Here is a 25,404-nt window from a genome sequence, read left to right on the forward strand (position 1 = left end):
TAATAGTAAAATATTGTGCGGGCATGTTAACAAATTGAGAGAGAGTAGTCAATCCGGAATTGCTCCAGTTAAAGGTAGGAGTGGGGCTACAATTAGCGATAAGAAAAAAACTAAAGAGAAATGGGTCAAACATTTTGAGAATTTGCTTAACCAAGATAGAGTTGCAGGAAAAGATATAGAGGAAAATGAAAAAGTTTGTGATACATTGGATGTAAAGGAAGTTTTTTTTTGTGAGGAATTAGCGACAGTACTAAAAGGATTTAAAAAAAATAATAAGGCTCCAGGTGCTGATAGGGTGGTAAATGAGTTTCTTAAATATGGTGGCTCTGAGGTTAGAAATAAGTTACTGAAGATTATGAATATGATTTTTTTAAAAAGGGAAGCACCTAATGATTTTAGGAAAACCTTAATTAAGCCACTTTATAAGAAAGGTGATAAAAGTGAGTGTGTTATTTATCGAGGGATTAGTCTGGTCTCTCTAGGCAGTAAATTACTTAGTAATATGATACTTTTTAGACTGAGAGATGCCATAGACAATGTTTTAAGAGAAGAACAGTGCGGTTTTAGAACAGGTAGAGGATATGTTGACCAAATTTTCACTCTTACGTTTATAATTGAGAAATGCCTGAGTTATCGAACACCTTTAGTCCTTAGTTTTATAGAATATGAGAAAGCGTCCGATTCTGTTGATAGAAGAGCTGTAGCGAAGGTCTTATGGTTGTATGGTCTACTACACAAATATATTAAAGGGATTAGTGCTGTGTCCGAGGATACCACTGCTGTGGTTACGGTTGGAAATAAGGTTAGAAGCTGGTTTTGGATTAAATCAGGAGTTAAGCAGGGTTGTGTTCTATCCCCCTTTATATGGATTATTTTGATGGTTTTTGTCTTAAGGAGCACAGGAAAGGCAATGGGAGACCACAGAATTAAATGGGGAGGAAAAGGTCTCCTGAACTTAGATTATGCTGATGATTTAAGCATCCTAGATGAATGCGAGAGCAAAATGAATGAACTTTCAGAGGTTTTGCAAGTTCAGGGTGATAGAATAGGCTTGAAAATTAATGTTAAGAAGACTAAGTCACTAAGGCTAGGAATAAGTGAAAAAAAAAAGGTGGAGCTGGGTAATGAAAAGATTGATCACGGGGACACCATCAACTACTTTGGAAGTACTATTAGTAAAGATGGTGGCATCAGTGAAGATTTCAAAAGTACAATGGCCAAGGCTTAGGGTGTTTTTTCATAGTTAAAAAAAAAGTTTGGAAAATAGGAAAATAAGTCTGCGAACCAAGATTTGAATATTAGAAGCTGAAGTGATTACAGTGGTCAAATACGGCTGTAATGCATGGGTGCTCTGTAAAACGGAGAAAAATTTGCTAGATGTTTTCCAGAGAAATTGCTTAAGGATTGTTCTGGGTAGCTGGCTGACTGACCGTATTTCAAACAATAGGCTATATGAAAAATGTGATTCAATACCGCTCTCTAGGGCTATAATGAAAGAAAGGTTGAGGTGGCTAGGGCACGTTGTGCAGATGAAGGATGACAGATTGCCAAAGATTGTTCTTTTCGGCCAGCCGTCTAGGGCTAAACAGAAAGCAGGTTGTCCTCGTCTGGGGTGCGAGGACGTCATAAAGAAAGATTAGAAGAAAATGGGAACTTCATGGGAGGGTGTAAAGAGGGAGGCTTTGAAAATATTTGGATGGAGGAGGAGCGTGCGTTGTTGTGTTGGCCTCAGGCGGCTTGGTGCTGTGGTGAGTTGTTAGTAGTAGTAGTAAGACTGAGACTGTCTGTGATTTGGATGCTTTGTTAAACTTAGCATCTTGTGTTTAAGATTAGACCCACGCTTTAATTGCATGTCCAAGATTAGGCTCCACTGTTGTCTCCCAGTAAATTTGAGATTGTGTGTGTTGTATTTGGTTAAATTTTTTTACTGGCCTAAATTTTTCAATGGTTAAATTGTTGATTGGGGAAATTATAGGAAAGAACAAGGGACAGAAAAATTCCAAAGTTATCCCAATCAAAACAACAAGAAGTCACTAAGGAAAAAAAGGTCATGTAGGCTAGTCCTATTAGTATTAAAAAGGATGAGGGTCATATAGAAGACATTAAAAAGTGACATGAAATATTCAGCAGCGAAAATTGAAAACAAAATCAGCTTTACTAAATGACTGGATTGGTTATGACATTATTAGCCCTTTTGAGACTTGGTTAGGACCAAAATATAACTTTTTTATTCTTTGTTATAATGTGATAAAAAAAAATTACAAAACTACTACTACTACTAACAACTCACCACAGTACCAAGCCGCCTGAGGCCAACACAGCTACGCACGCTCCTCCTCCATCTCAATCTATTCAGAGCCTCCCTCTTTGCACCCTTCCAGGAGGATCCCATTTCCTTTAAATCTTTCTTTATGACATCCTCCCACCCCAGACAAGGACAGCCTGCTTTCCGTTTACTCTAGGTGGTTGGCTGAAAACGACAATCTTTGGCAGTCTGTCATCCTTCATCTGCAGAATGTATCTTAGCTATCTCAACCTTTCTTTCATTATAGCCATAGAAAGCAGGATTGAAACACATTTTTTGTACAGCCTACTGTTTGAAATATGGTCAGTCAGCCAAGTACCCAGTACAATTCATAGGCAATTTCTCTGGAAAACATCTAGTAAATCTTCATCTGCTTTTCAGAGCGCCCATGCTTCAGAGCCATATTTGACCACTGTCATCACTGTACCTTCCAATATTCTAATCTTTGTTTTCAGACTTGTGTTCCTGTTCTTCCCAACTTTTTTTAAATGTGAAAAAACACCCTGGTAATGGGCTATTCTACTTTTGACATCTTCACTGCTCCAACTAGCTTTACTAATAATACCACAAAGGTAAGTGAAGCTGCCAATCTGATCAATCTTTCTGTTACCCAATATCACCTTTTAATCCTCACTTATTCCTAGTCTTAGTGATTTAGTCTTCTTAACATTAATTTTCAAGCCTCTTCTATCACCCTGAACTTGCAAAACCCCTAAAAGTTCATTCATTTTGCTCGCAAATTCATCTAGGATGCTTAAATCATCAGCATAATCTAAGTCCAGGAGAATTTTTCCTCCCCATTTAATTCCATGTTGTCCCATTGCCTTTTTTGTGCTCCTTGAGGTGAAGTCCATCAAAATAATCCATATAAAGGGGGATAGAACACAACCCTTCTTCACTCCTGATTTGATACAAAACCAGTTGCTAACCTCATTTCCTACCTTAGGGTGAACCAGGGTAATTCCAGACAACCCCCTTTATCTTGCTAACCCCTTGTTATATTTGTTTGAAAAAATCACAGAGGTAGTGCCAAGACCCTAGTTTATGACTCACTATATCCGATTGACAACAGCCAGCACCTGGGGGAGACAGTCAGTCTTGAACCGGAGTTGGTTGGAGAAACTTTGATGAAAAAGTATGTATGGTGTCAGTTTTTGACCTCTGCCTCCTGGAACTGTGTTCTATCAGAGATTCTTGAGTTTCTAGCAATGTAGCATGAGTTTACTGAACTATTTTCAGAAAAAATAGTTTTTTCAGGGCTGATTATCTGCAATTTTCATTAGTTTTGGTTTCTTTCAGTGCAAATAACTTTTCTTCTTAGGCTATAGCCTACCTTTTACTTACCCTTGCTTTAACTTTCAGATGCCGAGGACACAGTACAGCCCAGAAGATATGAACAAGGCATTGGCAGAGGTGAAAATGGGTTTGCTGACAATCAGACTCGCAGCAGCAAAGTATGGGATTCCAAAGTCGACGATTTCGGACCATTTGACTGCAACATCATCGAAAGTGGGAGCAGGTAGACCTACACAACTGGATTTAGATGAAAAAGTGACACTCTCAAAGTGCATCAAAACCATGGACAAGTGGGGTGTTGGACTATCCCAAACCAATATAGTCGCTCTTGTAGGCAAATATGTCAAGGTGAACAATATGAAAACTACTTTCAAAGACGGTGTTCCTGGTTGGGACTAGTAGAAATATTTCAAACATCAACACAACCTTTGTCTCAAGAAGCCTGAAACCAAAGAGAATTCAAGATACAAAGCCGAAAATCTGTTCTTGATCTATGGATTTTTTTTATCTTCTCTCAGAGACGTTGAATGAACTTGAACTCCTCGATAAGCCCCACTTGGTGTACAACCTGGACGAGATGAGCTTCTGTACTGATCCTTCGAGAACCAAAGTTGTGGGACAGAAAAACTCGCCAAGTTCCCGCTGAACTGCTGGAACAGGGAGAGAAAACACAACAGTTCTCGGTTGCATCAACGCTGCAGGGGCAATTCTTCCTCCCCCCCTGATCATATTCAAAGGCAAATCTGTGTGGTCCACTTGGACATCCGATGACACTTTGCCTGACACTTCATATGCTGCCACAGAAAGGGGTTGGATGATGTATGACGTGTTCTACAACTGGTTCAAAGGCCAGTTCATTCCTAGCGTTGGGCAAGAGCATCCAGTTTTGCTTCTTGTTGACAGTCATGATTGCAGCTCTCATTTGTTGCTGCAAGTTGTGCAGCTTGCAATGAATGTAAACATCATGATTCTGAAGCTGCCACCCCATATGACACACATGCTTCAAGCTTTAAACATTGGCGTTTTCAAGGCTTTCAAAACCACGTATGATCAAAGGCTAACCAAATGGGCAAGGAAAAATGTTGGAGAGAAGCTACAGAAAGCAGATTTTGTCAAGATGATAAGTGAAATTTGGAAACAAGCAGATCCAGTTCTAATCCAGAAAGCGTTTGCATCAACTGGAGTTTATGATCCTAGCATACCAGAGAGAGCCAACCTTGCAAAAATCAACAGAGAGCAGTTTGACCTGCAGAAACTCAGGGTTTATGATGCCTTTCTTAAAGAAAAGAAAAGAGAACTCCAATGAAGAAGACCTTTGAAGAGCTCCTGTTAGAGAGAGTGTAAGAAGACAACCAGGGCAGAGGAAAAAGATCACTCAGAAAGCTGCTGAAGTGATCACTTCTAAGGTGTATTTAGAGCAACTTAAGAAGCAGCAGGAGGAAAAGGAAAAGGCAGACAGGAAAAAGGGTGTGGGAAAGAAAACCAAAGCAAAAGAAAACAGTGATACCCAGACCTCTGGGGCCAAAAGCAAAAAGATGAAGCTCTCATGAGAAGCAAACTCCCCAGTTCCCTTTTCTGACACCAAAAGCAAGTCCAAGATACTGTATGCTGACACCAATGATGACATTTCTCTTGAAGAGACGTGTGTTCTTGATGACCTTGATCAGCCTGGCCCTAGCAAGAAAAAGATCGAAATGAAGCTTGACCATTATTATGCTGTGTATTACGATGACTCACCTTATTTTGGCAGAATTGTTGACTTTGTAGATGAAGGGGTCATTAGGATGAAGTTCCTAAAGCTCGACTCAGCAGCAACATACAAGTTTAGCTGCCCCAAGAACGATGACATCACAGACGTTGCAGAAGAGTTTATCTTGGGAGGGCCCCTCACTCTGAAGGGCACTACACCCTTTACTATAAGTGAGCATCACAAAATGGTGAAACGCCACAAGGAAAGGATGAAAAGCTATGGAAAAAAGCAGTGATCACCTAGTTCCTCTGTATTCTGCTTTTAAACTTGCTTTTATCAGTATTTGAAGTCGTTTTTTTATAATTTTTACCTTATTTTTCATATACAAATTTCAAGGAAGTTAGCAGATGGATTCTGTAGTTAAAGGAGATGAAGGCCCAGGCTTTCAGGTTCCCCAGTCCTTCAGAAGACTATTTAAATGCTGGCTCATGGTGTTATAATCACTTTATTATCAAATTATTGTGCGAATCCATGGTTTGACACATTGAAAAAACGAGATTTGATTTTCAGAAAAACAAAATCATGACTGCAAAGCTGAATAACTCTGCTAGTTTGGAAGGTATACACATGAAATTTGGAAGAAACATAGATTCTGGGGTGCTTATACCACCAACCAAAGTTAAGATTTTTTACTCCTTCAGGTACAAAGATATTGACCTTGTCTGGAATTACCCAATTTTTGGTGGCTAATTCCAGACACCAAGGGAAAATTTCCAATGAGGTCACCAACCCCCTTTATAGTTCGAATTTCAGAAGTTTCTAGGTCTTGTATGAAAGCTAATAGTCTGAACTTTCATACAAATCCAATTTTATGGCGAGATTTTAAGTCTGCTGACAGGAGGATTTTTTTTAAACCAAAAAAAAAAGATCAAAGTGTCTGGAATTACCCTGGTTCACCCTAACTGCAGCAGTGTTATTCTTGTCAATAGCACTGATCACTTTAATGTATTTGTCTGGTGTACCATACAAAGATAAGGCCTTTGTTACAGCTCTTCTATCAATAGAATCAAAAGCTTGCTCATAATCTATAAAACTGAGGACCAAAGATGTTTGACAACTAAGGTACTTCTCAAATATTAACCTAAGAGTGAAAATTTGGTTGACACATCCTCTACCTTTTCCAAGACTGCACTATTCTTCTCTTAAAACATTGTATATAGCATCTCTCAGTCTAAAAAGTATAATATTACTAAGTAATTTGCTACCTACAGAGACCAGACTAATGCCTCAATAATTACTGCACTTACTTTGATCACCTTTCTTATACAGGAGTTTAAATAGAATTTTTCTTAAAATAGCTAGATATTTCTCCTTTTTCAAAAACCATATTGATAGAATTAAGTAACTTATTTCTAAGATCAAAACCACCACATTTGAAAAAGTCATTTGCCACACTATCAGCACCTGGGGCCTTATTATTTTCAATCCTTTCAGTACTGTTGCTAATTCTTCAAAATTTCCATAATTATAAAGGGTTGGTAGTGCTTGTGAGGACAAAATCATTTTACAGTGCTTTGACTTTTATAAGTGCTTCTCAAAATATTATTTGGTTTAACTTAAAGTAGACTGTCAAACCAGTATTATTTTAGGAACTGTATGTGTAGGCCTATCTCCCCAAGATAGGCTAGTTCTTACAAGTCTGAAGATTCTTGGCTATTAATACATGAGGTTATTTGTAAAATTATGGATTATTTTCCAAGTGCTTATTTAATTGTGAGTAGTGATTTTAAAACATATATTTCTACAAAGTCAGAGCTAGCATGTGTTTTTCTCTTAGGTGAGGATTTATTGTTTATATATTTCTGCTTACACAATCCCCAGGCAAAGCCAAGATGAAGCTAGGAGGGTTATTCAATGGGGTAAAGAGCTTATTGAGCTCTACCACAAGACTTCATTAGCTATTAGAATTGACCATTTTGGCATTGATGGAGTTTGAGGCAAGTATACATGCATAAGCAGGAAAAAGTTTAGCATTATTGATTATTTTTTGGTTGATAATAGGCTGGCACCTGAAATAAAAACATGAAAGTAATCTATAAAGAGAATTTTGACCATTTCCCAATTAGTTTGACACTTAAAAATTTTAATTCACTAGTTTACACTAATAGTTTACAAAAAAAAAAAACTATAAAAAAAATTGTTTCAACCATTTGTTTCAAACTTGTAAGACCAAAGATTTTTGGAAAGCTTAAAAAAATCTGAGATCAACCAGCAAATTAATAAACAAAGGGAATCTCCTAGTCTGGAATTGTGGCAATCATATTTTGGGGAACTGTATAGCAATTTGTCTTCCTGGCAAAGGGCAAATAGTCTGGAAGGGGACACAAAACTATCAGTATAGAGAGTAGAGAATATCCCTTGCCAGAAGAGAACAAGTAGCTAAATAATATACTGACAAAAGCAGAGGTTTAAGAAGCAGTAATTAAATCTTGCAGATATTTTACTGCTAGACTAAAGGGATACCTGCAAGAACATATGAAATTTTGAAGGGTAGTTTAATGCCAGTTATTGTGAGTTTATTTAACTTATTGTTGGTTAATATGGTTTGACATGAGTCATGAAATGAATCTGTAATATTCCTGCTTTAAAAAAAAAGGGAGCCCCATATTACATAGTAACTACAGGCCTTAAAATTGCCTTCAAAATTGTTCAAGTAAGATATTTGAAAGGGTTATTGATAAGGGATTGAGTTATTGGATAGACAAGAAAAGATTACTAGAAGAAGAACAGGGAGGCTTCATGTCAGTTATTTGATAATAAATCAAATTTTTACTTTAATTAGTTTAGACCTAAGCATAGTAAGGGCAAAAATAATCTGTATGTAAGAATCCTAGATCTGCACAAAATGATAGGTCCCTATTGCTCCAAGTTTTAGCTTAGTTAGGGTTACTTAATAAAATAGTTAAGCTTCCTAATCTTTGTATAAGGAGACAAAAACAGTGTAAAATTTTTGAGGAATGGTATTTCCAGGATTTTCTGTAGTATATAGGTCTGAAACAACATAGCTCAGTATTATCTAGGTTATTTTTTTTGTTTATTGATGATAGGTTTTTACCAGAGTAGACAGGCCCCAAGAGTAAATCCAGGGAATATGGCTTTTTAAATGCTTTTGTTTGCATATGACCTCATATTTGTGGTAAAATCTCAAGATGACATGCAGAAAATTTTAAATCTTGTCTTGGATTGCCTTGATCTCAAAAGATTGGCAATTAAATCCTGATAAAATAGAAATTATGGTTCTTAGTAAACAAAAAGCAATAATGAACAGGTTTGTAAATTTTATTTTATTGGGAAAGAGATCTGGATAGTAGGCCTACAGGAAGCAAGTTATATGGGTTTTAATTTTTTTTTTCTTCTAATGGCTCCTGGAAAAAAACATACTACAGCCAGTTTTGCAAAAGGCATAGCAGCCATGTTTACATTAAATAAAATAGTAGTTTACCTAAAGTTACTAAAACAGGTAATCAAATCAAAAATAATGCTAATCCTTCATTGCAGGCTGAGATCTGGGGTACAGACCCAGCAACACAAATGTAGTTGTTTAAGCTCTAGCATTATAAATGAATGTATGGATTGCAGTAAACAATGCATAACCTTGCCATAAATGGGGACTTCATACTATTTTTATTAAGAAAAGATAAGTTAATACAGATGGTACAATTCTGACCAAGGTTACTGTGTTTTGCCAATCTTTCATTACAGTGCAGTTTAAACTTACCTCTCATTTACATCAGAAATAAAATTTACCTTCACCCCCTAATGTGCAAATATATACCCTGAATTGGTCTATATAGGGGTGGGGGTAAAATTCTTTCCTGACAAACATGATTATTTGGAAAGAGCATAAAAAGGCATTGAGTGTTATGTTTACTTTCTTCGGAAGTCAATAATATGATTAACAAAAAATTTACCAGCAATTGACTTTCTTTCATTTATAATGTTTTCTTTCATTTATTTGTATCAGTTTTGTAGCCTTGGCTATATGAATTTAGGCTACCAGCTTTGAAATACACATACATAGCCTATAGATCTGGTTAAATTCTTCAAGCTAAATTCAAACTTGCATAAACAATCTTGACAAAGCCAATGGTGAAATAATTCACTTTCTATGTGATATGATAGAGACTTTACAGCAATTTAACTGTTGAATCAGTGATTAGCTGTCTCAGTAGCCTACTGGGTAGCCTGTTCCTCTTTACTGGTTATCTTAGCCTAGCCTACTTTTCTAGAGTAGGCTACTCTTTACTGATACTTATATGCAACTATGGTCGAGTAATTAGTATTTATGCCTAAACGCAATTTTTTACAGCTACATTACACAATAGTGACCTAGTTTCTCTGATGCAAATGCACTTATTGTTGATAATTTAGAAGAGGAGTCTTCCCCAAAATAACCAAAAGATGTGGTTATGCTAATAGTTCTTTTACCTGGTGTGGTATATATTTAGGCATTGTTCACACTTTAAGGATAAAACACTGCTTTCAACTTTAAAGCCACAGTAACATGTCATGATATTTCAAAAATTTGCAACCAAACAAGACAGTGTTGCTGTATAAACAATTCTAGCGGTACTAAACTTCAGTCAAGAAAGACTGTACGAATTGTAAGAATGTCTGCCTTAGCCCTAACTTATCCTTTAAGCATGTAAGTGTTACACCTTCGATTATGCTTCCTTTAAACTTTGCAAGTTTTATAAATCTTGAAGGGCCTACGTTCACCTTGACTTTCCCTTTACCCCCTTTATTTCTAATTTGGCTAGCCTTGAGGAGCTGAGAACAAACATTTTCTTAGATCCAGCCAGAAATATTTTCTATACTCCCTTACACTTTACTTTGTTTCTGCCTTGATAAAAATTTCCATTTTTGTCCGTATAAAAGTAAAATATTGCACAGGAAGATACTGCAATTTTCGCTTTATTAGAGCCTGTGATAATCCTTTTGAAAGAAATATAATCTTACCTAAAACTATTCTGAATGCACTGAGTTATCTTCTCAGTGAGTTCTGCCCCCAGGCAGCTCAGGCACGTCCCCAGGGGGTGGATAGGGGAAAGACCTCCAGACATGGGGAATTCCTTCGAATAGCCATTAAGAAGGCACGGACCAAGGGGGGCCCAGTTCCTGTGGGTCCTTAAACATAACTGGGATCCCTAACTGTGGGGCCAAACACAGTTAAGGAGGAACTAAGGCCCCTTTTATGGTTCTGTGCTGGACCCACCGGCACGTGAACACGTCCCGACGGAGTCAAACCCTAGTCCCAGCTATGGGTAAACAGTCAGCGAGCAGAAAGCTGTGAGGGCGGAGTACTCTCAAGATGGAGGAAATCGGCCACTTGCAAAAGACAGAGAGGAGTGACTTGCCACTGTCCTAAAATAGCCAGGAAACCCTCTTCTTTCAAATGTTATGGATCAGTTGAAAACAAAGAGACGAAACCGTGCTACCGCGTCCGGGGTAACCGACGGAAGGCAAGATATAACAGCGAATGATAATTATAATGACAATATTACCACGTATGGGGGAACCGACGATCTGACGACCTCAGACGAAGATATGCGAACTTGGCAGATGATGACGAATCCCATTGAGGATGATAGCACTCTACTAGGAAAAATCTCTTATCCTATCCAGAAGGCCCCATTCTACCTGGGGACTTTCAATGTGCGAACTTTGGCAAAGACTGGGAAGCTTGAGCTAATTGTCAAAGAGCTCGAGAGTTACAAATTGGACGTTATTGGTCTCTTGGAAACTCACTTACCTGGTTCAGGAGAACAACGATGCGAAGACATTATATTTTCGTACTCTGGTAGATCTGATGGCAAACACCGACAGGGCGTTGGCTTTCTCCTGACACGCAAAGCGAAGCGCACACTCATAACCACAAAGTTAGTTTCAGAGCGCCTTATGATGATTCGGCTGCGAGCGAAAGTACAAAATATTACCGTCATCAAAGTGTACGCACCCGACTCCTCAAGACCTGATGAAGAAATTGACACCTTCTATCAACAATTTCATTCTCTAACTAATGAGGTCCGAAAGAAAGATCTCCTCGTAGTAATGGGTGACTTCAGTGCTATAGGCGGACAAACTGCACAACCTGACAGTGATATCTTACGCAGATTCGGTCTTGGGAGGCGAAGCGCACGTGGGGAGCGTCTACTTGAGTTATGCAGGGATAATGATCTCTTTGTTACGAACTCAATGTTCAAACATAGAAAGAGAAGAAAGGCAATTTTGATATCACTAGATGGAAAGACGACAAATCTGATCGATCCTGTCCTCATTTCAAAGCGGTGGAAGTCATCTGTCACAAATACCACCGCCTTGCCTGGAGGAGATTTCGATTCGGATCATGTCCTTGTAAATGAGCACATTGGCAAAACTCCGACTCAAAACCCTTCCTGTAAAGAAAAATAAGATCCCAAGTTTCTGCACCGATAAACGGAAGAACACACCACATTCACCACTTTCCCGCAGTCACTATAAGAAAGTCTTGATCCTGCATTTGAGTCCCTCCCGTTGACCATAACCCTGGCATATTAAATGCCCACGTTGAGAAACTGAACACAGCACTCATAGATACAGCTAACGAAATCTTAGGCTACAAACCTAAAACAGAGAAGTCCTGGATCACAAATGAGATCCTAGATCTTTGTAACCAAAAGCGATGGGTTTGCAACAAGCAGGACCGGGAAAGTAGGGACATGTATCAACGGATACAGCAGACGATAAACAAAAAGATTTGGACTGCCCTCAGAGATTACATACGGGATAAGTGCTACTCCTGCGAAAAGTATTTCAAATCAGTAAACAGCTACAGAATGTAAAACTGCTGTACTGCTCCACAAGAAAGCCCATAAAACGACTGTGAGAATTTTCGGCCCATAAGCCTTACAAGTCATCCAGCCAAAGTCATAACAAGGATCCTTCTAAACCAAATCATAGCAATAACAGACCACATCATTAGTGACTATCAGGCTGGTTTTTACCCTCGACGGTCTACCAACGACCAGATCTTTGTAGTGAGGCAACTCGCAGAAAGGTACCTTGAATCTGGCAAAGAAATCCTCCAACTATTCATTGATTTTAAGCAGGCCTTCGATCTAGTATGGCAAAATGGACTTTGGCGTATACTAGCCCACCATGGTGTTTCTAAAAATATAGTCAACATAGTCAAAAATAAGTATGACAATTACTGTAGCTATGTTCAGACCCCAGAAGGCCAAACAGAAGAGTTTGCTACAACTTCGGGCGTGCTACAAGGCTGCATACTTTCACCGCAACTTTTCAAGCTATTTTTACATGCCGTACTGTCCCTGCTTGAGAACAATGTAGGAGTGACCGTTAACGGTACAAACATCGATACCCTAGCTTATGCTGATGACCTCGAAACGCTAGCACAAACAGAGTCCAGTATACAAGCCCAAGCCTCTGCACTTGAAACAGCCGCAAATAGCTTTAGTATGTTCATAAACCCAATGAAGACCAAATCGATGCGCACCACAAAAGACCCAAACCCATCCCCTGTTCATGTCACAGTAAGGGGTGAAGAAGTCGAATCTGTGACGAAGTTCGTGTACCTAGGGAGTCTAATATCTTCAGACAACAACTGCTCCGACGACATAAAACGAAGACTTGCCCTAGGAAGTACAAGCTTTAAGAGGCTACTCCCCCTCTTTAAAAATAAACACCTTTCTATGCAACTGAAACTTCGACTCTCTAATCATACCTGTCGCCATGTACGCCTGCGAAACGTGGACACTGAAGGTCGAAGATGAACGCAGAATTTCGGCTTTCGAGACAAAATGCCTCCGACGTATTGCCGGAATCATATACCAAGACATAGTCTCGAATGAAGACCTTCGGAAGCAGCTAAAGCGGGAAACTACTATTCTCCAAAAAGTGCGCCTGCAGCAACTTAGGTGGCTATGCCACTTACAGCGAATGAAGAACTCGCGCCTGTCAAAAGTTGATTTCGAAGGAAGGGTTCACGGTAGCCGTGCACCTGAAAGACGTAGGAAGAGATGGCGCGATAACTTCGGAAGTGACCTCTTATGCCTTCTGAGACAATCTGACGACCGGGCTTTGTACAGGAAACTGATCTAGGAACGTGTGAAGAAGATGGCCCCAACGCGACCCTTGAGGACCTCCGGGACATAAGTCAAGTAATTCTAAAACTATTTTATCTTTTCTCCAAATCAGCACGTGCTATATCTCAAACTCTGCCTTTTTTAGCTGAATAGTTCTTTTGGGGCATAAAGTAAAACTCTATACCTCATGTAATTGTCCCTCTTGAAAATATGTCCTGGATCGTTTTCAAAATATCACAGCCAATAAAAAAGCTGGAGCCTGAAAATCGGAGGAAAGCTTATTTGAGCCCATTTTAATACAGGAGACAAAGACAATTTTGGAAATTACAGACCTATTATCCCATTTTTAGTCACCTGTAAGTTATGAAGAGCATTGTCAATCTTACATTTGTAAAAAAAGGTCTGGGAAAAAATAGCCTCATAAGCAAAGGCAAATATCGTTTTTGCAGAGGCAACTTAGTTGATACTAACCTTGTTGATACTTTTAATTAGGTGCCTACAATGGAAATAAGTAAACCTACAAGATCCAGCTGCTTGGTCAGGCCAAAACTTTTGGCAAAGCTTATCATGCTTATCTATTGGTCAAACCGGAGCCGTATGAAGTAAGGGACATTATAATGAATTGAGCCGTTTTCAACTGAAAATTCACAACGATTCATAATATAATCGTGATAGTCGCAACACTGCTATTGTTCTTTGTTGGCCAGTCGTGAGTGATTTTCAGTGGGAACCTAACATCATGATCGAAGGATGTTCAATTTGAGGTGCAAGGTATACAGTAAAGAAATGTATCCAAGGGCAATACAGTGCTTCAATTGCCAAGGTTATAGCCAAATGGCTTCTAATTGCCGCAGAGGCAGAAGATGTCTACTATGTAGTGGACAACGCACCCTTAAAGAATGTTCCCAATCCAAGACAGTAAAGGAAGATCAGGTAATTATATGTCCTAATTGCAATGGAAAGCATGCTGCTAAATCCAAGGAGTGTCCAATACTAATGGAAAAGAAACCTATTGTTACTTACTAAATCACCAAAAATGTCCCCATGGGGACTTCTGCTGAAGTCCTGAAGAAGGGACTTCCAACTCATACAGAACATGTCCCAATGGTGCATACAAAACTCTTTCCTCCACTGACTCTTAATCAACCTCCAGTTGTGGAATTCAACTTGACGGATTTGATCATGTTTGAAGGTGTTTTAAAGCAGATCTCTGATCTAACTCAGGTTATAAAATCTGTTTCCAAACTGATTTCTCAGTTGGCATCAAAACATCTTTAAAATATAGTCTGTAGCCTGAATAAGTCAGTTGAAAACCTAAAAAGAGCAAGTTCAAGCCTCCCAACAATGTCAGCAGTTTTCAGCAGCTCTGGCAAAGTGGAAAGGAAAGGAGTTTATACATAGCCCAGAAGGTGCTATAACTAGGCTACATAGACCTAGGTTAACCCCTTTTCAAACAAGTGACTAGTTCTTTCTCTGCCATTTTCCCTTGAATTTGGGCTGGATGACTAAGGACAAACTTATTAAGTAATTTTGTTAAGACTTTTGGTTTGGTTCATTCCCCATTTTTTTTATTTCCTTGATATTTTGTTTTAGAGGTTTCTAATTTGTATTTAATTTATTTATATTTTTATCTCTGGATTTATTTGACAGGTTACAAGTTTTTTGTATTATTTATTATGATTGTTCTGTATATGTACTATAATTGCTGTTTGATATAGCAACATTGTAGTATTTTGGTTCCTGTTTGAAAATTCAGGCCCTTTTTGCCATGGCCATACCTAGGATTTTTTTTTTGGAGGAGGTTTTACTCAAAAGATTTGTTTTCGAAGGAGATTTTAGACAAAAAACCTTAAAAAATGCATACAAAATTTGCTTATATCCATTTTGTTACGTTTTTACGAGTAAAAAAAACATTTTTTTGGAAGGGGGGTTCAAACCCCCCTAACCCCAAACAACCACAGTCGTGAATGAGGTCTCAAAAGGACCAACTTGTGTACTAACTTTCCTCAAAATCTATAACAAAGACTGCTAAACAGCCATAAGCCAATCTTTGATGGTGCAAGTTAACGACACAAAGTTCATCATGAATGATTGTACAAATGAAGAGGTAGCTAATATTCAGCTGCTCTACTATTCTCAGAACATTTGCAATATTAAAGGACACCCATAGTCAGGACACCCATAGAGGACACCCAATGGGCGCATATGAGCCTTGGTTTAAAACCCAGCAAAGCCCTTGGGCTTACCAAGCGCTCATCTGTGAAAGACGAGAAATCCATGTTTGTGGATAGACGTTTATAAAACCCTTGTCAATACCCATGTATAGTTTGATACAATTCAAACATCATTCTAATATGAAGTGGACAGTGGAGATACTGTAAGCGTGGTCTCATCCTTTAAAAGCACCATTTGAAGGTAATTTTAAATTTGGGAATTGATAAGCCTCAGTTGCAAAAGGAAAAAGTAGGAAGTGATTATTACAAAAAAACTTATAAGATCCTCTCAAATTATTTCCACCTTTACCCAGTCTTTGTCCATAAATGTACGAGGCACAACACAAAAACTACGTCTCCCCTAGATATGGAGAAAAGAGCTATAAAATATTTTCTGGTTTATGCTCTCCTTCTCTGTAATGAAATTTTTGGACCAACATTTCTCCCCAAATTCTCAATTCATTAAAAGCAGAAGTTTTTTTTTGGCATCTGAATTTTTATTTTATTTTTATTTTTATAATTTTCTTTTTATTTTATATAAATTGAATACCCGTGGAATACTTTGTCCTGTACCATGAGTAAGATGCGATGTATTTAAAATACCAAAATAAAGTTCCTTCTTTCTAAAGATAATTCCGATTTTCTATAATTAAGTTAAACCTAGTTTCAAAAATGAAGTCCTTAATCAGCAAAGAGAAAAAGTGCAGTCATCCCAGACAAAGAACAGCACTATCCAGGCTTAAGATTTCGCTAAGAGAGTGAGAAATAAAAAATATGCTACGTACGATATTTCTTAGGAAGTTTAAATGGCAAAAACCGTGTGAACGCCTGAATCATCAGAAATATCTAAAAGGAATTATTGGACGAAAGATTTACATCCTTGGTCCTCTTGGGCCAATGGTGAGCCAGTCCTCATGGTGCAGGACTGAAAAGCTACGTTTTGATAGTGGGGTAGATGTGCTTTTTGAGATTATTCGGAAGTCAGATTTGGAGGGATTCGTAAGTCAGATTTGGTATTATTTGTATATAAGATTGGGGAGGATTCAGAAGAAATTCTTCTATTCTTGTCACCGTTATTGTCATTGAAGTGACCCATTGCTGTGCATCTAAGCATGTAAGTTCAATAAATCTATTGCCTTTTTTATCTGTGTTTGTTTCATTTTATATGTCTGTATTTAGTCTAGCCTAATGATAGGTAATTAGTTCGTATATCTCCAAGGTAAACACTCCCAAAGGAATCTGATCTCCAGATAGCTCGAAAAAAAAAAGGCCACATTTATATGTCTAAATATTCAATTTTCTCCCATTAACTGAGAGCGGCGCTAGCCTAGTTGACACAATCTCCAGCGCTATAAGCGGCGCTATCGGAGAAATTTTCTATCGCTACAAATATCAATCTTTTTATCGCTACAAATGGCGCGAGTCGGAAATTGGAGAAAAACTTGCGAACTAATTAGGCTATGAAACTTTGTAATTTGAATTTAATTATCGGAAACGATACAGACATATAAAAAAAGTGATTTGGCCTATTGCCGCTAAGCTACGACAGGAAAACCCTTATATCTCATAGGAGATAATAGCATCCCCCAAAATAGATTAAGTAAAAATAAATTTATTTTCAATTAATTAAAAATATGGAAGAACTCAGTGAGTTATTAATAGTGCAAAAATTAGTCGCGAAAAATGTAGAGATAGCAAAATCTATACCAGAGTACAATGGTCAATCGGATATTGACGAATTTAATATCCAATTGACCCAGTTTGTACAACTAACAAAAACAGACGTTGGACCGTTGAAAGACAGGCTCCTACTACGATTAAGAGACCATGCCTTAACCTTTCTAAAACATATCGAACAGACCATAGGAAGTGACGCCAAATTGCCAATAAATATGGTTGATGACTTGTTAAAAGCATTCAAAGAGAGATTTATATAAACCAGCTCAATAAATAAATTAAAACACTGAGTAATAAACTTTGATTTTTCACAGAATATAAGGGAATATCTTGATAATATACGCATTTCTGTAGAGGCAAAATACGGAAGTGATCCGGGGCAACTGTACTAAACAGCCACACTAAACACTTTTTTGAATGAGCTACCACCAAAACACTATACAGGGGTAATATCCAAGAATTTTCGGAATCTGAATTTTGCAGTTCATCAAAAAAAGCGCTGAATTAAAGTTGATACAATATTTGCTATTCATACCAAAGCAAAAATAAATAGCCTAGGCGATTCTAAACGCGAACCTAATTTTCAAGGGCGATCAGGCATCCCCCAATTTCTTTTCAAGGGATAACTCCCCAGTGACAAAAAGAAACAAAACGCCAGAACCCACTAGGCAGAAAACAGTACGTTTTCAGCCCATTAACTTTACAATAATGAGGTGCTATAATTGTAATCGTGTTGGCCACATAGCGAGAGAGTGCCACTATGTCCCCAATCCTATACCAAGAAATGCTGTCGGTAATACGCAAAAGTACGGCAACCATTTGTTCAGAAGAACAAATTTTAGCACCGGTCGTGCAATAGGCTATAGCCAGGGGGGATTGCACCAATCAGTACCTTATAAGGCGTACCAACCAAATTTGTATAACCCTCCTCCCAATAGACAAATTAATTACCGATTTGAAAAACCAAATACCCGCCAAAGCCAATATAATGCAAGAATGCCATATAGAAATCACGAAAATTTGCCGATGGGAAATGAAAATTTTGCAAGCCAACGGCATTGGCAGGCAACGCCAGCAAACGGCACTGCCACGAGACATCCACGTTACCATAATAATACATGGAGAAGACAGAGAGACGTAAATCATTTAAATATGCCTACGGAAGCTAACACGTCTGAATATCTATTACAGGCACCGACAAATGAAATAAATCCTCAGGGAAACGCGTCAGGCCCCTCAGAAATATAAATTGGACCCAGAGGGTGCCAGGAATATTAAATAGGTCCAAAACAATATTAGTGCCTTCTTGTAGTGATATTAATAACAAGTTACCTATATTTAACGATTTTTGTGTAGAAAATGTTTATTTTAAGGCTTTGATTGACTCAGGTGCAACAATTAGTATCATAAACTCTTGCGTATTCAATATATTGCCTCTGAATATCAGGCGACAGAGGAACCCTAATAATCCCAATTTGACGAGCGTAACAGGTCATAAATTAAATGCAAAAGGGTCAATTTGCCTAAACGTAAAAAGAGACAATAGAACCTTTATGACAAATTTTATTATATGCGATAACTTACCATATGAGGCTATTATAGAAGCAAATTTTCTAAGGTCTAATAGAATACTATTAGACGTAGCCAATGAGAGGCTTGTCTACCCAGCTAAGGTAGGGGAAGAAATTTCTACCTTAAGAAATCGTAACAGGGGTTACGAAGACAACATAACGGTAAACAAAATTTCTAATGGTCTAATGTCGAAGTATTATGAGCCTCATGTCTTGCAAACACATTGCATAATTTTAAATGTGTTCATATACCCTGAGAGATATTGCAGAAATGAAGAATATTTGAATAATAGAAGTATTGAATCTATGAAAATGAAAATTGGAGATATGCGACAATACAGGTCAAACGAAATTAAGAAAATAGTAGAACTATTAAAGAACATTATAAAACCCAACGTGACACCACAAGATGCAGCAATGGCGCAGCATAGCACCTGTATGAATCTAATGAACAACAAAAATGGAGAGAAATAATATAAATTTACTATAAGGAAAACAAAAATCCCTCCCAAAACAATGCAGAAAATTCAAATATCACAGATGATTGAACCAGTGATTAGCAAATCAGAAATATGGTTTGCGACACCGTCTGAAATACCTGAAAATCTGTTATGCGAGGAACAGATTATATCTTATGACAAAGGGGAAGGTTTTATTTGGGTAACCAATAACCATGAAAATGATACAATTACAATTAAAAAGGGGACGTGTTTAGCCCAAATCCAGGTTTTATCGGAGAATGATTTAAATAGATGAGAATATTCCAAAAGAAACCTAGTTAACGGTATTAAAACTCCAAATAACGAATATCCTTTAACCAAATCGCAATTTTTAAACAAATTTAATATGGATCATATTACGGACTGGAACCTTAAGAAAAAATTATGCTAATTACTATGGAATTTTAAGGATGTATTCTCTGCATCTGAAGATGACATCGGGCTAATACCATTTTATGATAATTAAATTTTAACGACTGGTAATCCCGTAGCAAAACAGCCATATCGTGTGCCATATAAACACAAAGTGTGGTTAAAAAATAAAATCCATGAATTAGAAAAAAACGAAATTATACGCCCAAGTATAAGTCCGTATAGTGCACCAGTGATCTTAGTATCAAAAAAGAATGGAGATCTTAGACTCGTAGTAGATTATAGAGCCCTCAACAAACAAGTAGTTAGTGATAAATTTCCTCTACCAAGAATAGATGAAATTCTTGACTCAATTTCAAGCAAAAACAAAATTTTTACTTCTTTGGACCTTACTCAAGGCTACCACCAAGTGAAAATAGCCAAAACGGATGTCCATAAAACTGCATTTTCAGCATCCGAATATGGTTCTTATGAATACTTGAGAGTACCATTTGGGCTTAAAACAAGTTCAAGCGCGTTATGTAGACCCCTATTGCACCTGTTAAGAGGATTAAAGAATATAATTCATTTTGTTGATGATGTTATATGCGTGGGACAAAACACTGAACAACACTTAGCAACATTAGCTAAGGTGTTCGAGAAGTTCAGACAAGGCAATTTAAAATGCCGGCCTGAGAAAGTAAATTTATTTCAACCTAAAATTAAATTTTTAGGAGTAGTTTTAACCCAGAGAGAGATATCCCCAGACCCTGATAAAATAAAATGTGTTGAAAAATTGAAGCCCCCCAGAACTATGAAGGAAGTAAGGGGAGTTTTAGGCCTTACAGGATACTTCAGAAAATTCGTACACAATTACATCCAAATTGCTAAAACCCTCACAGAACTAACTAAAAAGCACTCCAATAATTTTTCCTGGATTCAGGATGCTCAAACGTTTCTAAACCGTTTCAAAAAGGCCATCCCTTCTTAACCAATATTAGCACTCCCTGATTTCAAAAACGGAAGATTTTTAGTTACAACGGATGCTAGTTCAAAAGGCATTGGCGCATTTCTTTCGCAAATGATCCCGGTAGAAAACCCCAATCCCCTTGAAGGAACGCCTAAACAAAAACAAATAAAGAAAGTTATATGCTATTCAAGTAAAACTTTATCAAAAGGCGAAAGTAGTTATTCCGCCACAAACTTAGAATTAATATCTATTATCCACCACTTGGACAAATTTAGACATTATTTAATTGGTAGAAAATTTATACTACGATCAGACCATAAAAGCTTGCAGTAACTGCGCATATTTAAAAACTCAAAGGGCATTCTAGCTAGATGTATTATGAAAATCCAAGACCTAGATTACGAATTTGAACATTTAAAAGGCAAACAAAATGCAGCTTGTGACGTTTTGAGTAGATACCCAGAAAATAGTCCGTCGGAAACTGAAAAAAATGAAGTTAATGCTATTAATGCTAAAAGCAAACACAAATGTAAGAAAAACAAAGTCAAAGACACAGTAAAAGAAAATAAGATTAACTATTGTCTCTTGTCTTTGGAAAATATAAAAAGAAAGCAAAAAAAAGGCCGAAATGTGTGTAACACTACCTGATTATTTTGTGAATGACGATTCGTTAGCGAACAAATTAAAAACTTCTAGAAGAGATGTATAATTTTAATATGACTTGGATGACGAAATACTGTGTAGAATCATCACTGCCGAGACGAACAGAAACAAAATCTCGGTTATAACTGTGTTACTACAAAACTTAATAGTACTAGCACTTGAATATTTTCATTCAGACACAGGCGGACATTTAGGGGTAATGAAAACGTTCCATAAATTGAAACAATATTTTTACGCACAATCAGTAGTGGCAAAACTCAAAAAATTGGTAAGTACTTGCGAATCATTTGACTTGAGAAAAATCCCCCCAGCTTATTCGAATTATCCACTGTGACCGACCCCAGTATCAAGGTACTCCTTCAGTATTATTTCATTTGCCCTATACGGTACAAGCGGAGACCTACCTTTTTCTAGCAGAGGCCACACTTGTATTTTTTTGATTATACATATATTTTCCAAATTTACTTTTGCCAAAACCTTAAAAAATAAAGGTGCTTATGCCACATGTAAGGCTTTAGCAATATTATTTTTACAAATTGTCATTCCTAATAAAATTTTGAGTGACAACGGGAGCAATTTTGTTTCGAAAGTAACAAAAGACTTGATGAGTTTTCTCAATATAGAGAAAATGGTGACTGCGCCGTGCCATCCACAAGCTAATGGCAAAATAGAAAACAGGCATAAAATATTTTCGAACGTACTAAGTATTTATACGAAAGACAATAGGAGCGACTGGGATAAATTCTTACCTTATTTAACTAACGTAATCAACACTACTTATTCCGAAACAACCAGAGACAATCCATTTTATTTACTTTTTGGTCGAGATTTTAAAATCCCGTATGATGAGATTATTGAATCTCGGCAGTATTATAACGACTCAGAAGATTATAAACAAGAATTCATAAATAGGATGAGGAAAACTTATAAATTAGTTAGGCAAGAGTTGGAAAAATGTAAAATAAATCAAGAGCTTAGAAACCAATCCAAAGTTAAGGGGAATATAAATTTCAAAGTAGGAGACTTCGTTTACCTAAAGAACGAGGCAAAAACGGAAGGAAAAAACTTTCCAACAAATATTCTGGACCGTACAGAATAGTCAAAAAGCACGATAATGAATATACCTTTAAAATGGAAAACCCCGATAGTGGAAGAACTTACAAGGCGCATGTTAGCCGAATAAAAAGAGCCAAATTTCCAGAGAGATGGGTATCACATCCCTCTTCTACTGATTCTTCAGATTCAGAAAATGAGCCCCCTAGGTCAAGACTGGCAGAGCTAAAACCCTTCAATTTCAAGCAAAACTATTTCGAGAATGACAGTGATGAACAAAACTTTGAAGAATTTCTGGCAATGGAAAATCTAGTTGTTCCTAAGAAAAAATCCCTAAAACCAGGATTTTTTCCTGAAATAAAAACGCCAAAAAGTCCAAAAAATTATTCATCGGCGAGCGCAGGAGATTTAGATTATACAATATCTCCAAAAACCCAGTTTTTACCCCATAGAATTTCGACCCCATGTCCTCCCGAAAGATTTACAGACGATATGGTTTCCCCTGCAACACCGATAGAAAGGCCCCTCTCATTGTAGGAAGAATAAAACAGAGCTTTAGAAACCCCCGGTATTACTGTAAAGAAAAGTCCTCCCAAAGATTTAACTAAAACAAACCTGCGAGAAGCTATGGATCTCATAAATTTTCCCATAAAAACGAGTCAAAGTACATTGCCCGGGAATAAAACTCCAAAGGATAACCAGCAAGGTCAATATCATGATATAACTGTGTCCAAGGTCAAACCTAAACAGTGGACTTCATGGAGGGAAACCCTATTGCAAAGAATGCCCCATCCCCCTGAAGACATGGCCTCCAAACAATGGAGGAACCCCGCAAAAACTATTGATTCCTCCCAAAGCTCTCAAGAATCTTTCAAATCTCCCGAGTTGAGAACTCAAGGCGAGGATCTAGGGAATAAACCTTCTACTTCCAGAGGAGTAGAAATTTACGAAGGAAGGGCAGGTGACACCTCAAAAAGTGCCACCTCTAAAAGTTCTAATCCGGATTTAACGGAAACTAGTTCCGAAGAGTCTGACGGCGAATCAGACCATATAGTAGTTAAAGAAATAGGGAAATCAAAACCAAATTCAGCAGCTGCACACGCGAAGGAAACAAGATTAAAAGGGCAAGAATTTTGGGAAAAACAATACAATAAGTTTGACCATATTTCGCTAGAAAAACCGAAAAAGAAAAAACCACAAGAAACAGAGGAGAAAATAACGACACAGTCAGGTAGAACGGTTAAAAAACCTGACAGATGGAAATATCCCTAATTAATGTAAAGACAAATTTCAAAGGTAATAAATTTAACACCATAATAAATTTAAAACTGTGCAAGTAAAGTTAACCAAGTCAATATTAATGAAAAGAAAATAATACGAGTAATGTCAAAACACTGGTGATCAGAGAGAAAGGTTGGAACAGAAAATAACCAAAGGTAGGAAGATTCTGATCGACTGAAAACGACAACTGGCGTTGGACCACGTCTTGTGGGAAGCCCGGGGAGGAACTCAAGGCCCATGATTGTTTTTTGTAGTTTTTTTGTGTGTGTAAACGACCGTAGGAAGGGATATTTCTCAGTCCTTCAATTGTAAGAAATTAGTATTTTTATGCCAATCAGGGCCAGTCAAAGCAATACTTAAAGGTTGAATAGAAACTTCAGTGAGCTAAATTTTTGTTTTTTGGATCAGAATGCTTTGAAAGAGAAACAAAGGGTTTACTTTCTTAAAGCTCCGAGGCAAAAAAAAAAGAAAAAGCTTTTAATTCCATTAGTTTATATCTATGACGTATACAATAACAGAGAGATCACTGTTCTATAGTTCTGTGACAAAAATGTTCTTTAATCTCATTGGTTTATCTATGACATATCTTGTGCTCTAATTCTTGTGACATATTTTCACAAGTCAGTCACGTTATATATTACCTATACTGACTCTGGTCCCCTCGAATTTTATATGAAAAAAATCGACCCATGTCCTAACTAAGATGGATATTATCCAAAACAAGAAATTATCAGTACAGAAGCGTCTAATTATATGAAATATTTTGTCTAAGTGCAGATTATAATTATTTTAGGCCTACACATAAAAATAGGATACCAGTGTAATTACGTGCTGAACGCTTGCTTATTCATGTGTTTCTTACTCGAGAAATATAATATAAAATTAAATTGTATAACGATTACTAGCTACGCTTTCAAGTTATATCTCAACCAGTCATAGAGGTATATCACGACCAGGATTAAGCTCGGAAGTCCTAACTTTACTTTCCTAATCTATCTAATCATAAAATATTTATTCTGTTTTACTCCTAAAAATCATTTTTCTTTGGCCAATGCCAAAAAATTATTAAATAATAAGAAATAACCTATTTAATTTTTTTTTCAATCTTAATTGAATTTGATTAAAAACAGTTAATTATAATAAAATGATATAAATATATTAAAAATGGAGCATTCAGGTATTTGTTGTAAAGCTCAAAAGTGATGCTTAAATTTTGAAATCATTTGATTGGTTGAAGTTTGCGTAAGAAAACCCTGTATACATCAAATGGTAACTAAGTATGACTCATTATGGTTACAAATTATAAGCTGGAGAATGTATAGAGGCAGTCCTAATGTATGGGCCATCAGTCAATAATAGGAACAAAAATAATTTTTAACAGAGGGATACAAAAAATACGATCCGAGCTTTATCTATAGTTGGCAATTGGCACGTTTATATGTAAAATTTCATGGTGGACTTGGAATTATATCCCAATAATAATATGGAAAATTTTAAAACCATTTGATCAGTTAAGATACATGGATTGAAACCCTGTGTATGTCCAATGGCGACTAAGTAAAACCCACAAGTAATTCCCCATTAATGTGAAGGTGTTTTTCGCTTAACGGATTCTAATAAGACTTTAATATCATATTTATTTATTTAGTGCTGAAGGGTTTGCTCAAACAATAGCCTTCTAAAAAGATAT

At 37.1% G+C, this 25,404-nt stretch overlaps 2 protein-coding genes across 2 annotated transcripts in view; one reads left to right on the forward strand and one right to left on the reverse strand.

The window, feature by feature from the left end:
• Positions 1–9,900, reverse strand: part of LOC148953267 (lysine-specific demethylase 7B-like) — a 67,015-nt gene extending 57,115 nt beyond the window's left edge. Inside the window, exon 1 of the mRNA XM_089087912.1 lies at positions 9,780–9,900. Within this exon, the coding sequence (XP_088944038.1) occupies positions 9,780–9,862 (83 nt within the window). The 5' untranslated portion in view covers positions 9,863–9,900. The remainder of the gene's footprint in view (positions 1–9,779) is intronic.
• An 851-nt stretch (positions 9,901–10,751) lies between these two features.
• On the forward strand, positions 10,752–11,762 carry LOC148953268 (protein CFDP2-like). The gene has a single exon (XM_089087914.1). The coding sequence runs from the start codon at positions 10,752–10,754 to the stop codon at positions 11,760–11,762; it is 1,011 nt and encodes a 336-aa protein (XP_088944040.1).
• Positions 11,763–25,404: the final 13,642 nt, after the last annotated feature.

Source organism: Artemia sp. Qi Xiang Cuo, chromosome 4 (genome assembly GCF_049724085.1).
Source record: "Artemia sp. Qi Xiang Cuo chromosome 4, ASM4972408v1, whole genome shotgun sequence".
Lineage (NCBI taxonomy): Eukaryota > Metazoa > Arthropoda > Branchiopoda > Anostraca > Artemiidae > Artemia > Artemia sp. Qi Xiang Cuo.